At 37.7% G+C, this 17,191-nt stretch overlaps 1 protein-coding gene across 2 annotated transcripts; it reads left to right on the top strand.

Annotated features, from left to right (window-relative positions):
• Positions 1-336: 336 nt before the first annotated feature.
• Positions 337-16,230, top strand: palm1b (paralemmin 1b). 2 transcript variants are annotated; one of them, XM_057334543.1, is made up of 7 exons: positions 337-720; positions 6,791-6,836; positions 7,828-7,908; positions 13,368-13,489; positions 13,607-13,652; positions 13,757-13,778; positions 14,505-16,230. In XM_057334543.1, exons 2-7 carry the CDS (start codon positions 6,792-6,794, stop codon positions 14,903-14,905), a joined length of 717 nt encoding a protein of 238 aa, XP_057190526.1. In that variant the 5' UTR covers positions 337-720; position 6,791; the 3' UTR covers positions 14,906-16,230. The 2 variants fall into 2 exon arrangements, with proteins under 2 accessions (XP_057190526.1, XP_057190525.1); XM_057334542.1 differs by having other exon boundaries at positions 341-720; positions 14,502-16,230.
• Positions 16,231-17,191: the final 961 nt, after the last annotated feature.

The following is a 17,191-nucleotide window of genomic DNA, read 5'->3' as shown; positions in this document are numbered from 1 at the left end:
ATGTTAGCTAAAATAATAATAATTGTAATGTAGGATTACAAATGCAAAACCAATAAACACAGCGCAGACATTCTTTAACTTATCCAGCAGCTGCAACAAGTCCATTCTTTGGTTAAAATATCTGCGCGGTTTTGTACCATTGTGCGTGCTAACTTTGCCCGACACTATAACGGAATGTAAAATAAATCCGAAGTGTTGCAGCTGGCATTATCACAAACAAACCGATTCTAATTTGGTATATTTTCTATTTAGCCTATTTAAATGTTGTGCTGGGCAAAGTCACAGCCCTCGAGTGTGTCCGGAGGGAGGCGTATCTAAGCATCTCGCTCTCACTATAGCAAGAAATGACAGACATTGCCTACCCTACAACACAGTCGCGCGGGAAACAAAGGCTAGTATAGAGTCAACAGTCTCGCGCTCCATCCCAACCCATCAAGCCATGTGAGAGAGAGGTAGAGAGAGAGAGAAATTTGCTGTACAAGGGACGCAGGCAGAAATATTCACCGTCGGGTTGAGCGCCGCTCCCCGGAAAACAAGGCTACACCTCCCTGCCAGGAGCTGAACGTGCAGGAGAACAGAATTAATGCCCATCATTAGATAGTAGGCTAGTAGTCATATTGATTACCTGTATCGTATACGCCTCTGAACGGGGGGTTGGCTTTTTCTGAGCGGAGGCGAGTGATACATTTCCTATTCAAGGGGAACAGGTCTGGTAACCGAGTGAGTATTTATTTGATTCAGAACAATTGTTATTTTTCTTGTGGTTTTTATTTTCGTTTTCTGACATCTTTTTACACTACTGTAAGCTTGGCATGCCATTGGCGCTTTAAATAGTCCGGTCGATATTTTAAAATATGTAAGACAGACAGACGTGGTTTTATTAAGACAGCACGAATAACATAATTGCGCGACATAGTGTAACAATGTTACAGTTACTTTTCCACAGAGAAAACAGTCGGATAGTATGAGACTTTACGCGCGTTTCGTCTTTCATCATATATTGTGTAAATCAATGATTTTCATATTCAGTGAAAGGACAACAACGCGATGATGCGTTTTGCAGCGCGTCCTCTCCTAACATCAGCATGGGTTTATTGTTCGGGTGTGGGGAAGAACCACGTTATATACTGATGAAACAGGGTGGGATGATCCAATATGGCCGTGCAGACCTGGATTTAACATCATATGATGCAAAATTGCCTCGTACACAACTGCATATTAATCATTCAGTTTGTAAATCTGAATTATTTTTTCCGCGCGTAAAGTCAAATATTCTTCAGAGCGTGTCGTGTTGAGCATCACCTCTGATGCGATTATTCTGTCTCAGATTTGAGCCTCTCCACACCCACAGCGTCGATCGTGCGCTCGTTCCCCAGCTGGAAACGCTTTATTTTCCTCAAGGATGATGTGAAACGAGACCGCAATAGTGGTTACGCAATGCACCGTTAGTACCACGAAGCATTTTTATTGCCAGGGTTGCGTAACATAGTTTGTGCTTTTGTATACTGTGAAATGCATGTCTCGTGTTTACCTTTGGCGGAGAATGACAGGACGCGCGCAGCAACGAGACAGTGATGTCAACGCGGTTACATATCCAATGACAAAAGCTTTGTCAATCAAGTTTGCGCTCGCGTGAACATTTGAGGCACTAGGTCATTGCGGCCACCAAAGCATCACCATTGATGAGAAGACATACAGCATTATTGACTCGAGGTCGCTGTGTATGACTGTTAATTAAATTAGTTCAGGGGTTTCTGGTAACTTTTAGAGAAAATAATAATCATTTTAAATACTTGCGTAAACTCGTTGGAGGTACCCACAAGTTTACGCATAGGCCTAACCCGGTATGTAGACCACAATCTTTCTATTAAAAAAATGAATTATGGAGTCATTATAGCACAAGTTTAACTATAAACAATATGGTTAAGCACATTTGTAGTTAACAAACATTTTCTGTCAGGAACTTGACTGCACTTTTGTTTTACAATTTACAATTCTGTTAAAATATCTGTATCTCAATGTCTGGAGTTCATTCATCTTGTTGTTTTGACAAGGTATCATTAAGGATTTCTCTATGACAGATACATTTTTATGCCAATGTGGATATATCTTATGTATCTTGAAATATTTTACTGGCCTGCTTGAATGTGACATTTGACTCAAATAATTCAAAAATACATATATGGTGTTGTGATCATGTGGTCTGTCACTTCACAGTTGTAACAGTCCAGCAGCAAGGGCTCCTGACAGCTGCCCCTGACTGGACATGGTTAAGAGTTAAAATTAAACAGCTCTGCCACTTATGCTTAACCCCTCACCTATATATTTCCCTTTCTCTATCAGAGCTCTGTAACAGATAATAGCAGTAGCTTAAGTTGGGACGGGCTCTTCTGATTTAGCCCTCTCTGCAGTGCTCACGTCAGCCCTTATGAAAATATCTTAACAGCAGTTCAGAACTTGAGTGCACACTTTATGACTCATTTTAAAAACTGACCAATTTAGAGGAGATCTTTAGCAATGGATGTCAGTTTAAACATTTTTGAAAGTGGTAATGGACTGAATTTACTTAGGGTTGATTCTAAGGCTGTTATCTTTAAGAACCAGGGTTTCAGCACTAGTGGAGAGAAACCTTTGAAGCAGTTGGTGTGTCCCACATTCTGTATGCTTGAAATGTATGTATGCACCCGTGGTCTGATTTAGGATGTTGGTATCCTTCCTTCCTTTTCTCCTCGCCACACATTGGCGGGGCCCTTGCTTATTGCAGATCTCAGAAAAAGGGAGTGTATCTTGGTATCTCCACCAGCTAATCTGGACCTGCTCAAAATCCTCATGTTGAAGTTTCTCAGGTCTCCCTCCCACATTCCTCGCAATCAAATATCGCTTAGAATGTAACGTAATGCTTTTCTGTCTGTTCGTGAGTTAGTTTGGGAGGGGTTTGGCTTTTATGGTCAAGTTTGTATTTCGTTGAAATATATATTTTGTGTCTTGTATTAAAAACAATTCATATTTATAAAATCTCAAATGGCCCTTAATTTTTATTACCACTACCACTGAAAAGAGTCTTAAATGAGGCTGCATTGTTTTCCTGAGTGCTCTACAATTTCACAACAAATGAACTGATTTTAGATTTGCAATTATGCTTTGTTCAATATAGCGTGCCTTTAAATTTAGTTATATTATCCTACAAGCCATTAAAAATCCAGAGAGAGAGAGAGTGCTCTCAGGAGAGATTTTCTTCACCATCCTTGTCTCTGAGGAATGAAGATGGGTCTGCTTTGTTGTAATTTGTACTAGAACCTATGCTTAAATAGGACCTGACATTGTTTTTGTCAAAACAAAGCTTAAATTAAATTGCATCTTTGGTTTATGTCTTAGGTCTTGGGTTAATGCTGTGGCATGTGTTTAATGCATTCGATTCTCTCATCAGCACTCGTGCCATGATTATCTATTGGCTGCTCTTTGTCACTTTTGGCATTTTAAACACTTTTGTTGGCCAATGAGTGATCCAGTGAAAAGGTCACAGTGTGGCTTTAGTGTGTTGCCCAGCAGTGGACTAGAGGGGGGAAACAAGCTCTAATATAAGTGCAACCACACTGGAGACTTCACAGATTGGATAAAGCTGGCTAGTGTTGTGTTTTTCCTGGACTCCCAAATGCTTTTCCAATGCTGTCAATGAGATGTGGCGAAAGGAAATGGCTGCATGGTGTTGAAACTTTTCAAGGAGTTTCATCTCATTCTCAAACCACTGATGCAGTGTTGATCTAATTTGCATTTTATTATAGAGTGTAAAATCTGGTTATATTTATCCTCAATTAAAATGACCTTTAAAGGAAGATATTACTGAACAACCCTAAAACAGTTTTATTCATCCATGAAAATAACTTGGATCAAATGTGACTGTGGGCTTGTTGGCATATAGACTTAAAAAAAGGTCAGTTTATAGAAAATTGTTATGCATGTTTTGTCGATTGTTATCTGTGTATCATTTGCTTGTTGATTCTATCTGTTAGCGTACTTCATGTTTTGTGAGTGGGCCTTTCTCCATGAATCATCATAGCGGGATCTCAAATGCAGCATCATGCTTTAAAGTCACTATGAAACGGAAGTTGCGATTGACTTCTTTTCCGTATCGTGACGTATATACGAGTGAAATGGCTTCTGGAATGAGAAAAAAATGTAGGGCTGGGCTTTATTTGCCTTTCCCTTTTTGATTGGTTTGTTGTAAGTTAGGCCTGGAGGGGAGGGTATAAAAATGCCTGGCCAGTCAGTATAGTCCTTCCTCTTTTTTGGTTGCTGACGTCATGTGGTGAAGAGTTGTTGTTGAGAGGGGGAGAGGAGCTTAATGGTTTTGATTAAAGATTACAAGTGCAAATGAATTTTGAAAAAATAATGGTGAGTACAGATGAATAATTTTTGATAATCGCTGCAGCACTGTGTAAAACACTGCTAAATGACTAAATGTAAATGTAAAACACTTAGAATTTTCCTGTTTGATTTCATGGTGACTTTAGGTGTTAATATAAAATTAGTTGTTTCTCTGTTGATCTTGGGTAAGTTTGTGTTTACCAACTGGTCTGAATGGGCAGAAGTAAATCGTTTGCTTGGATTTCATCTCACATGATCGATTCCATGGTCATTCTTGAGGTCTGATGTCAGATGGTAAAAAATAAATATAGAGGAGAAGTAGAGATAACATATCAACAAACATTTTACAGTTTGCTCAGTGAGAGACCATGTGACAGGCTCTGCTCTGGTGGGCCATTGAGATTTCTAATCATCTGGATGTTTTCCCCTGCAGCTGTTTTTCACCAGAGAAGCTCTTTTTCTTTGGACCAATGCAGAACCCTGCAATAAAACAGGCTATGACAAAAGACATCTTTGTGCCAGGTTGGGCTTGGCCTTCCCTTCTTGGCTATCTTCTTATTCCATGGTTGACCTCTTTTAAAGTCCCTTTTTTAACTTATTGTATGTTTTCTCAATCCTTTCATTGTGTGTTTGCCTCCTTGTCAAAAGACAGATCAATGTAGCAAACAGCTTTAAAACCACTGAACACTGTCATGCTCATGTTGATGTTTGTTTAAGTTTGAATGTTGTTAACAACATGCTCCACCATATTAGAAGTGCAAAGATGACTTTGAGTGCTTTTCCACCGTCGCTCCGAACCGTTCTAAGCACAGTCTGAAACGGTTACAGTTTTCACGTGAGCCTGGTTCGACATGGCACGATTACAAACTGTTCTCGGCCCAGAACGTGTGCAGAGACGTTTTTTTTTATTGATGCTCAAATCAATACAAATAAACAAAATGCCATATGATACAGCAAATCAAACATCTCAAATCAGTATAACTATGTGCGTGCAGAGACATTATAGCTCAGTCTCTTGTGTTACCAAGGCGTGACGCGTTAGTGTTTACATTCTAAGGATTTCCGTTATCAGCCCTGCGGTGGAAAATGAAACCATTTACGTACCGGAGTGGAACGATTAAACAACGGGAATGATTCGGCGTGATGGTGGAAAATCGCTCTTTGTTTTTTTGTCATGTAGCCAAAAATGTGTTCGTTGCATGAAGCAGTTATTTTTCTTTAGCAAAGTTGCTCTTTCCTTTAGGTTTAGCTGACTGTATGTCAGAGTTCTGGAACCAATTTAGGAAGGAATTCAAAGGACTGTTAACAGTCATGAAATTGGCATGCCATTCATAACTTTCCTCTTCTTCCATCTCTGCTGGACCGCTGTGATCAGCTGCATTCTGGGAACAAATTTGCATTCTGCCAGTGTATAACTGTAGTTTGATTTCTGAAAAGAGTAAAACAGCCAGCCGTTTCTCTTATCTATTCCTATCGACCTGTTTTCCCTCGAAGGAAAGAGGAGCAAAACATTCTTGACTGACTGGACTCATATTTTACAAGAGCGAAGCATGTGTAAACATAAAACAGGGTCCATCTATAAAACGTATGGAAATGCAAGAGCTTAAAGATTTTGCTGGTGAGGAAGTAGACCAAGCCTCTGTATCTGACACAACAATTGCTCACACAAATCACTGTTTAACATTGGATTTTTTAGTTACTGTTTGTAAACACAACACCTCAACACCAGGAGCCCCTTTGTACTGTGGCTGAATCCACAAACTTACAAAACAAAGTAACTAAATATTTAGCTTGTATGCCTATGCAAATTGACTGAATTTACAGTTACAAGCATACATGTACATCTAACATCTCTCAGATTTAGACAATGAACACGGTTTGTGATAGACAGGAAATTATTCAAGGTCAAAGGTGGTTATTTTTTGGTGTTAAACTGTGAATCAGTAATGATTGAGAGGAATTATTTTTGTCCGAGTTGGTAATTTTGTTTTCTGGAAAATACTGCATTTAACAAACATTTTTAATAGTAATTTGATGTCAAATCAATAATATTTACATTACAGTTTCACGTTTCAGACATCATCTTAGCTGTACTAAGATAAAGATTATACAGTATCTAGTAAAATAGGATGTGTATGTATTGTAAACTTAAAAAAAAAAAAGTGTATCCAGCCTGGTGTACAGTTGACGACAGGATTTATCAATCCAAGAATATCCATTAGTGAATATCCACGATTGAACAGTCTTGGACCAGGAATACCTGGTACAACATACAGTTGGTAATATATGAGCTACATTACCTATATTTTATCCTTTGCAGTGTGCTGGTGGCATTTTCTTGTGACTAAGTTAAATGAAAAGTGATCCTAATTGCTCCATTACTCCTGTTATGGCTATAATCTAATTCCACTGCTCTTTTCTGCAGGATGTCGGAAGCTTTGTCACAGCAAGAGAGACTCCGGGCTATTGCTGTGAGTAAATATAGACGTCAATTATAATACACACTAGTGTTTAAATGTTTAGGGTCACTTACGTAAGTTTTCTTTTTTTTTTCCTTCAAAACTGGAACAATACATGGAACTATGGGATCTGTGTCAGATGTCTTTAGATCTTAAGGTTTTTATCTCATGAAAAACATTTCAGTCAAGTGACTAAACTTTTGAATGGTAGTTATGTTTGAAAAAGTTTAGCATCAGCATTGGGATACAGATAGATGCTCACAGAGGCTTAAGGGATTTTAGTCTCATGGGATATTTGCCCCCCAGTAACAGTCCCAATACAGTATGTCAATGACCATCTATAATGGCTAATGCATGTTGAGCCATCAGAGTTTAAGCACTTTTGTGTGTTTAATTATTGATGGGACTTCTCACCAGATGAAAGCTGCTTTTAGCTGTTTGTTTTGAGCCTTTCTCTGAAAAGAGTTACAGAGAGATATGCGATTTCAGCATTATGACATGCTGAGGAAGTGTTAGCTTCAATCAGGACAACAAGCCTAGATGTAGACATACTCTAACTCATGTGATTACTGCCATTAGTCAAATTTATAAGCTTACATTATGTGTGGTATACAAATAAACTTGAAATAATGTCTAGTGGGCAGTTTCTTTAACTACAAAATAAAGGTGCTTTACAATGCCATAAAAGCACCATTTTTGGCTGAATAGTTTTATAAAGATCTTCAACATCTGAGGAACCTTTCTGTTTCACAAAGTATTCTTTGTTGTGAAAAAAGGTTCTTTATACTAAAAATATAGAAAGAAATGGCTATTCTAAGAACATTTGACTTAATGGAAACAAAAATGGTACTTGTATGACAATGCTGTGAAGACTTTTTGTAGAACCTTTTTTTTAAAGTGTGCATATACATGTGTGTTTTGTTCACTTAGATTTGCACAGAGGTTATTTCATGTTAAGTAGGACGTATGTGGATGACTTTAATATTCTTTCTCTGTCTTTCAGGAGAAAAGAAAGCGGGAGGCTGAGATTGAGAACAAAAGAAGACAACTGGAAGATGACCGCAGACAACTGCAGCATCTCAAGGTATTCAAGAAATAATAACTAATAGATAGTGAATGTTTTAAAACACAAAAAACGATTTAATTGTAAATATCCTTTAAAAAAAAAAAACATCGCACCCATATGGGGTACTCATTGATGTAGCTTCTTTCTTCTGTGTCTGCATTCAAATGCTGTGTCACTATGTCATCATTTAGACTGCTGGCAGAGGCGTTCACACAAGGGTTAAAGGTCAGAGTGCTTTGGTGTGTCCTGCTTATGTAATTTTCTGACTGTCTAGCCTCAGACTTCACGTTTCTATTTAAAGGCTTAGTGTTGAAATTCATAATGTGAGATTGATTTTTGGAGAGTTTTGAAGTCGCTGAAAGGGGAGGGAAAGTTTTAACAGCAGTTTCCTGTTTGAAGGGACAGGGGAAAAAATCTGTATCCTCCCTTTAAGTAAAGTTCTGCATTGTTGTGGCAAGTGTAGTGCTTTTGCAAATGTTTTGTAACACCCATCTACGTTTTCTGGGAGTCTTGAGAGTTTTTAATGAGTATTTTAAGTATTTTATTTTCTTTGTACTGAAATTAAACCCTTGCCGATTAAACGGTCCAGTTTTATAAGCATTCCGGTGTTGTAAAAATAACTCCAAAATTAATCACATAAAAAAATAGGTTACCGGAAAATAATAACAACCCCATTATTTACTCTCTCTCATGCCATCTTAGGTGCATATGAATTCCTTTCTTTAGCCAAAGAAAATTTCGTCACAACGCATATGACAACTAGTCATGAGTAGGGTTGGGTATCGTAAGAAATTTTCCTGTTTGGATTCCGGTTCCATTTTTGCCTTATGATTCCCGGTTCGGATTCCGGTTCCATTTAAAACCAATATATTTTTTTACTATTTCACTATTATTTTTACTATTTTTAATTGAATTGAATGTAGTGTTGCTGACTGTAAGGTAGTAAGTAATGTTGAGTAATGCTAATCCATTAATCACATGTGCTTTGATGAGTTGATGATTTTACACTGCCAATAATAAATTAATAAATACATTTTATTTTATTAATAAATTAATGAAATATAAAACAAAATAAATAAAATTTTGTTTTTAAATGTTAACTGTCATTTGTTGCTTTTCACTATTTTAACATTTAAAATGCATGAAAATAGTATTTTCCATCACTTTGTTTATCACTCTTGAAATGACTTGTACACTAAATAATCTAACCCTCCTTTGTACATAACAACAGCAGTCTACTGGTCCATAAAGGTTGCTCAGTAATGTAAATGACAATTTGAAAGAAGTATAATGTAATTTAGTGGCGGCAAGAGCTGCGCGCTGCCAGTGTGTGTATAGTCAAACAAAACAACGTGCATAGTTATCAAGGATGCGAGTGCGCATACAGGAAAACATTGTGTTGGACAAGACGAGGCGTGACGCATCTGTGGAGTGCGCTTACAGTCAACAATGTGTTCGTCAAAGATGCGGTGCGATGCGTCTGGGGTGCGTGCACAGTTATGGAAACTGATGTGTTCGGCAGTTAAAGGTCCAGTGTGTCATTTTTTGGAGGATCTATTGACAGAAATGCAATATAATATACATAACTATGTCTTCAGAGGTGTATAAAGAGCTTACACAATGAAGCGTTATGTTTTTCTTACCTTAGAATGAGCTATTTCTATCTACATACACTGCGGGTCCCCTTGCATATAATTCGCAATGTTCTGTCAGCCGTTGTAGTGTTTCGAACGGGAGGGGTGGAGTGAGCGGTTGGTTGCAATTCGCAACCCTGCCGCTAGATTTCATTGACTGGTCCTTTAAAGGCGCTCACAGCTGCTCACAGCGCCAGAACCGTTTTTGGAACCGAAACTTATAAATTGCGCACGGTTCCGGTTCTTTTCAAAAAACAGACCCGGTTCTGGATAAGAACCATTTCTCGGTTCCCAACCCTAGTCATGAGACACGTGAGAACCAATGAAATTCATTGTGCCACCATATTTGAACTTACCACACAAGGCGGTCTGTTATAGAGGGCATGCATTGACGTCACTTCCGCACATGAACATGCCAGGACACATCCCCTTGAGTGGCAAAACACTCAAAATGGCTGCTTTCAATAGGAGAAACAAAGAAACCGGGACTAAAACGCAATTATTTGCTGAAATTAAAAGCAGTTGGACTCGACAGTGATCCTTACAACCTACAAAGGAACTAGGTGTCCTTGGACACTGAAATGTTTATCAGGAATTTAGTTTCCTGATATTGTAAGCAGCCATTTGCTGAGTGTTTCGCCACTCAAGGGGATGTGTTCTGGCGTGTTCACATGGGAAAGTGACGTGCATACCCTCCATTGTCTGTTTAAATTTAAACGTGACATAACAATTGCTAAATAATCTCAAAATATGAAATGCTTTCGCTCACAAATGCATTGTTTTGCTTCAGAAGAAAGCTATCAACTCACCAGAATTACTTTTAGGCGCTTCAAAACCTTACTTGCTGAATTTACAAAGCCAGGAAATTTATTGTAACCCTGATTGTGTTTGGCTGAGGAAAGAAAGATCACATACAGTACACCTAGGATGGCATGAGAGTGAGTATGAAGTGATTTTCCAGTGAACTATTCTTTAAAAGAGGTTTTCTAATACCTCATTGTTTAAACAACAGGTGGTCCCACTTAAAACTCAAGTCTTTGGTTGATTCAATATGGCTGTGTTTGGACATGAACAATGTCACAAGTACCACAGACCTGCAATGTTTACACTTAATGTGTAGGTCACCTTACCTAAACTAATCCATTAGCTAAACTAAAATATCATGTTGATTGATATTTTAACTGCATGCATTATCATCATGATTTTTGAATAATCCATGCCTGTCCTCAGTTACCAAATATCCGGCAAGGCAATAGTTTCCCTTTTGTTATCTGTCACGACGTGATATTTTTTGTTTATTTGTTTTATACCTGCCATTGTTTTTAGCGCATAAGGGATTTTGCTCTATGGGGAACAATGGAACAAGCCCTGTTTCCTACCGAATGAGACTCGGATCCTTTGTCCTCCCCTCTGTGCTGCGATTGTATTGCATGTGCTTGTGGATGGGTGTGAACATGTGGTGATGTCAGTATATCTGTCAGGATGCCAGAATTTGCAGTAACAATGCCAGACCGGAGGGTGGTGGGACTGAAGGATGAGGAAAAGATCAGAGAGGGCCAACTTGGCCTGTTTGGATTATTGCTATTACTGTGGGTCACCAGATATAAATCAAAGCATAGTAACTTCTTGTTCATTTGTGTTGATAAATATGTTTAAAACCGATTCAGATTTTTGATGTTAATAAGTATAGAACGTCTGGTTAAGAAGACTGGATAGGAGACAGTGTGTTGGCAAAAAAGACATTTTAAGGAAGCAGAATGAACTGTAAGTTCTGCAGACTGTGTCTTTTACAGTGCATTTGACTGTGTTAAATGAAAGAATCTTTTTAGTTTACATTTTGCATTTTTTCTCTTATAATTATGAGAGGGATATTGTTTTTCTTTTAGTATATTTGATTGATTCTAGTTAATATGCATTTAGCAGATGCTTATAATATTTGCAAAGGCATTCCTTAAAGCAACTTGGAAATAAATGATTTGCCCTGTTAAACAGTTATGAGGTCTGAGTTCAAATATACAGTATCTTATCCTCGCCACCGTTTGCATGCTGTTTTGCACTATTTGCCTGGCCAGGGTGGCTGCTTTAGAATTAGAATTTTGAAGTTGTACTTAATTAATATTGCATATAGGAATTTATAGTCTGTTTAATATTTGGCCTGTGCTCTCCTTTATCGTAAATGTGTGCTTTTCACTGTGCGTGTGTGTGCGTGCGTGCGTGCGTGTCTGTGTGTGCGTGCGTGCGTGCGCATCCGTGTGTGTACACATTTGTGTGTGTCTATGTGTGTTAGTACGTGTGCATATTGTGTGTGTGGAGTGTTTTGTATGTGGGTGTGTCGGTCTTCCGTGTTTTCACCTTTTTCTTGTTCTTACATGTATAACTTCAAATGTTTTGCTAATAGTCAATATGTCTCATGTACAGCTGCTTTGTTGTAACAATGAAAATTGTAAAAAGCGCTATATAAATAAAGTTGACTTGACTTGACTTATCCAATTCTTCCAAAACTAAATTAAGCTTTAAAAACAATTGAAATCTTTTTAATCATGTTTAGCACTTACAAGCATGTCAAAAATGTTATTCATTTTATTAAATTTATACTGTACGAGCAGAGCATTACATTAATCTGCATGAGACTCTGATTTTGTAGTTGTGTTGCTTAAACATGGTCAAAAACGTGTCTGTAAAACATTAATTTGTTCTTAAAAAGTAATGAAGTTTAGGTAGGGCAAAATAAGTTGGAGCCAAACAATACTTTAGGTCTTAAAATTCAAATAAAGCAGCCTTGATTTAATGAAAGTTTGTGAACGCTGAAAATGAAATTTTGACTGTTATTTGGCTCCAAAGCAAGTGCCATCCTCATTTTTCAGTTTTAAACACTTTATGAACAACACAACAGGTGTTATTGGAAGCTCTGGGGTATTTCTTATCCTTGTTGTCCTGTGTACACTGTTTGTTTTATCTGCAGTATGCTTAGAAAAGCCTCTTCTGACCGCCAGTCAGAAACAGCTATGTTGGCAGTAGTAGCTGGCAGCAGCAATTGTTTGGAATGCCAAACTAGTTTATTTTGAATAAAGTTACACATACGTCTTCAATTACTGATTCTCTCAACAGTGTCCAGCGTCACCTTAGATCAGCACTTCCTGCTCTTCTTTAGTTTAGATACTTATTTTACAAAAAAGTATATTGCACATAGTAAGTGTAATTTTGTTGCTGTTCTCGAGTTTACTATTCTTGTCTCATTCGATGCTCAATCCCTCATGCATGTGATGCTGTATACTTCAAAATTATTCTCACCCCTCGAATCATATTCATTTCATTCATCACAAAATAAGTTTTGACTGAATGCACATATCCAAGTTGCTTTAGTGAAACAAGCCTCAGTCAAGTCCCACTCAAACTGGTACTCAACATATCTTCAGTTTCTCTGCCACGTGTCGGGCACAGATGTCAAAACTCTCTGTGTCAGCAGTGGTGCATCTTCCAGCCCTGCCAGTTTTACCCTGCTTTCTGATTCCTACAAACAAGGACTAGAGGCTCTGGCAGGAAATCCTGTTTCAGCTGGCGCCTGCTCCTCTCTCCAGCATGTGCATAGTATGCATTAGCAGCAATGAAGAATGCCCTAAAGTGAAAAACTAATGGAAGCTAATGGTCATGTGCTTCACTAACACTAATGGTCCAGACAACCAAGGAGATTTGTCCACGTCAGCACAGCTAACATTATCTAACTTTTCAAGAGCACATTTTGTCAATATGCAATTACGGAGCATCGTAATGGTTGTGTTTTATATATAAGAATAATATAATATTTTAACTGTTGTTTAAGTGATGTTAACTCTGCTTTGACAGTCGAAAGCACTGAGAGAGCGATGGCTTTTGGACGGAGCGCCATCCAGTGGAGAGGATGAGGCACAAAAACAATTACAGGAGGATGAAGCCAAAACCAAACTTTTGGAGAAGACCATCCTCAGGTTAGGGCTCATCTAGACTTTTTTAACAATGCTTTTCTTTGTACCAAAAATGAAAAGAATCACGCATGCATGATATATTTCATCATTACCTGACAAAACCTTTCTTTGAATGAACAGATTAGAACAAGAGATTGATGAGCTTGAGACGGGAGGCAATGAAAATGTAAGATTTTGCTTCATTTGTCTCTCATCTATCTGCTCACATTTATTACATTTAGTGAAGAATTTAATACCAAATAATGTTACATCATATGTCTTCTCTGCTAGGCACCTGATGGCCAAGTAAAGGGTGAGTGTGACTATATATTTAATATAAAGTATTATTTTAGGATGTTTAGAATTTTAGCATGATAATTCAAGCACTGCCTTTAAAAAAGGTAAATAAGAAAATGTAAATCTATCCAACCTCACTAGTTTACTAGTATGCTGTTGATATTAAATTGCTAAGCAGTTTCACTGTAAACAAGCAACACCCGACAAATAAAACCCATAATATTTTAGGGCAATATCCATTAAAAGTCAACACTCTGAAAAAATGTTGGGTTATTTCAACCCAGCGTTGGGTCAAAAATGGACCCAACTGTTTGGTTATAAATTCAGCCATGCTGGGTTGCCTAAACCTAAAATGCTGGGTTGTTTTAACCCATTGTTGGGTTATTATATATTGGTAGAATATAAAAAATGTCCTGGGTTAATTTAACCCAACAGTTGGGTTTGTCCATTTTTTATACAATCCTGGGTTGAAATAAACTCTTTTTTTTTTAATCCAGCGTTGGGTCAAAAAGCGATTAACCCCATGTGTTGGATTATAATAACCCACATGGTTTATATTTGACCCATTAATGGTTTAATATAACAATCCAGCATAGGTTAATCTGCAACCCAACAGTTGGGTTTGTCTCTTTTCATGGATTGAAAATAACCCAGCATTTTAACTGGTTGTTCACCTTTGGTAAGAGTCAAACAGCAGTGTGAGTTAAATTATTTTTTCTGTTTCATTCATCTATTTCAGCAGTTGAAAATGGCCTACAGCAGCCTAGCCCAAATTCAGATCAAAACATCAAGAAACAGATCACAGGCATTGAGGCCAAACTGCAGTGCACCAATCCTGATGCCATTGAGAATGCCAGCGCAGAGCACCCCGTCACCATGGTGTTTATGGGCTACAAGAATGTAGAGGATGAGGCAGAGACCAAGAAAGCATTAGGCATGGAGGAAACAGTGAAAGCTGAATTTGTGGTCATTGAGGATGGAGAGAGCAAAGGAGGAAATGAGGGGGCCAAGGATGACCAGGCTCCACCCAACGGCAGCACCTCCAGTCCTGACAAAGCTCAGGATGATGCAAAGAAAGAGGAATCAAAAGAAGAAGGCAATTCAAAAGAAAAGCAGAGGTGCAAGTGCTGCACAATCATGTGAGTCTGGCCGCTCACACTGAAGTTCAGACTCTCGCGGAAAACTGACACCCTGATCATAACGCAACCAGGATTAAGTATACCCTGTATGCTTATAGCCTAATTAACTTTTGTTGTCTATGTATTTCTTTTTTATTTTTATTAATATTTTTCTATATTTCTGTCTTGACATTTATATATCTATATATACATATATTTTCATTATGTAAACTTACGAAGTCCAGTATTTTGCTTGTTGAAGGACAGAAAATGAGGACCACAACAGACTCCACTTTGAGCAACGACGTGGTTATAAAACATTTCTGTGGCCCTCATGCTTATTTTATTTTACTTTATTTTAAGGAAAATAAGATACACATCTCGATATATGAACATTTAGCTATTTATCTCCTGTATGCATTTGTGTTTTCAAGATATTCGTTTATTACTCAAAAGAAATGACTATATTGATATTATGATGTTATGATGCATTTTAATATATATTTGGAACCTTTTGTTATGATTTAGTTTTGCCAAGTCATCTCAGATCACTGTGAACACTGGTACATAGAGTATAGTCTTTGTCCACAATCGTACATTCTGCATTACTCATTAGGCCATTATCTTTGTAAATATAATCCAGTTATTTATGAATGTTCATGATAAAAATACATTTAATCATGTTGTTTAAAATAGATGGCTATATCTACCCCAGATCCCCACTCTTAACCACAGCAACTTTTTAGGCCAAACGCTATTTACAAGATTTACAGTCCATTAAAAAAATAATTGATATTATAAAGCTGTCTTTTTATGGGACATAATTTAGAAACATTTTTTTTTAACTTTACATTTTTGTCCATAGAAGTGTCTTAGCATATGTGTGATAGCATTTTTACAGTGTATTTACACTTTGAAAAGACACGTTTCTAATATTTAAAGAAAACTGTAAAAGCATATTTTTTTTGTATTTTATGTTCTTTGTTACTAACTTGTTGCTGTAAATTGATCCATCCTCATGTTAACGGTGTTCAACATCAGTTTAAATGGTTACACAGTTCATCCACAATAATCACTTATGAGTTTTAACTAAAATGAAATAGCTGTAATCATATCTGGGGTCTAAAACATGTTTCACATTCCACATATTTCACAAGTCCAACAGCTTTGTAAATGTAGTATTGCTGTCTTTCTGATATTGCAATTTAATGAATTATTTAATTTGGTGTAAGACATTACGTGTTGTGGATATCAAATAATGTCATGAGTTATAGGTGCTTTATTGGTATGCCCAATGCCTGTTATGGTCCAAGTGTTTAAATCAGGCACAATGACAATAAACAAAAAATGTTTGTTTAAAATTATGTATTTGTAATTATTTTTAATTACATGTACCCTAACCTATAATCAACAAAGTTGCAAAGTTTCATTTTTGTTAGATTTACTAGCAAAACATTCATTATTACCAGTTATTATTACCAGAATAAGCTTTATTTGCCAAGTGTGGAAACACACAAGGAATTTGTTCTGGTTACACGAGAAATAGAAAAGAATATAAAATAAATATGATATAAAAATATAAATTATATACAAAGGTGCAGTAATGTACATTTTTATAACCACAAAAAAACTTTTATTGAACTTAACAACTAGGAGGTTATGGTGGGCAATGGAGTCTATGTGGGTCTCTCACTTCAGGTCCTGTGAGATGGTAGTGCCTAGGAACCTGAATGACTCCATAGCTGTCACGGTGCTATTGAAATGGTGAGGGGAGGGAGTGATCCTCCTAAAGTCCACAGTCATCTCCACAGTTTTTAGTGTATTAAGTTCCAGGTTGTTTTGATTACACCAGACAGCCAGCTGTTCGACCTCTCCTCTGTATGGAGATCCATCACAATCCTGGAGAGCAGTGGAGAAAGAACACAGCCATGAGGAGCTCCAGTGCTGATGGTGAGGGTGCTGGATGTGAAATTCCCCATCCTCACTAGCTGTTGTTTGTCCGTGAGGCAGTTTGTAATCCACTGACAGGTAGAGGTGGGTACTGAGAGCTGAGTGAGTTTTGTCTGAAGGATGTTTGGTATGACTGTATTAAAGGCCAAGCTGAAGTCCACAAACATGGATGTCCCTGGTCTTAAGGTGTTGCAGGATAAAATGCAGCCCCATGTTGACTGCATCGTCCATTGACCTGTTTGCCCGATAAGCAAACTGAAGAGGGTCTAGCAATGATCCAGAGATGTCCTTTAGGTGGGCCAGCATGAGGCCAGTCTCTCAAACGACTTCATGACCACAGATGTCAGGGCAACAGGACTGT

The sequence above is a fragment of the Triplophysa rosa genome, linkage group LG5, assembly GCF_024868665.1.
Source record: "Triplophysa rosa linkage group LG5, Trosa_1v2, whole genome shotgun sequence".
Taxonomy (NCBI): domain Eukaryota; kingdom Metazoa; phylum Chordata; class Actinopteri; order Cypriniformes; family Nemacheilidae; genus Triplophysa; species Triplophysa rosa.
Note: the sequence above shows the minus strand (reverse complement) of the source record. Positions and strands in the feature narration are given on the sequence as shown.

Bases quoted from the DNA above. Each gene is read 5' to 3' on its own strand.
- palm1b (XM_057334542.1), top strand. From the start codon at position 6,792: ATGTCGGAAGCTTTGTCACAGCAAGAGAGACTCCGGGCTATTGCT. The intron at 13,490-13,606 runs GTTAGGGCTCAT...TTGAATGAACAG, and splicing joins TTGGAGAAGACCATCCTCAG to ATTAGAACAAGAGATTGATG. The intron at 13,653-13,756 runs GTAAGATTTTGC...CTTCTCTGCTAG, and splicing joins AGACGGGAGGCAATGAAAAT to GCACCTGATGGCCAAGTAAA.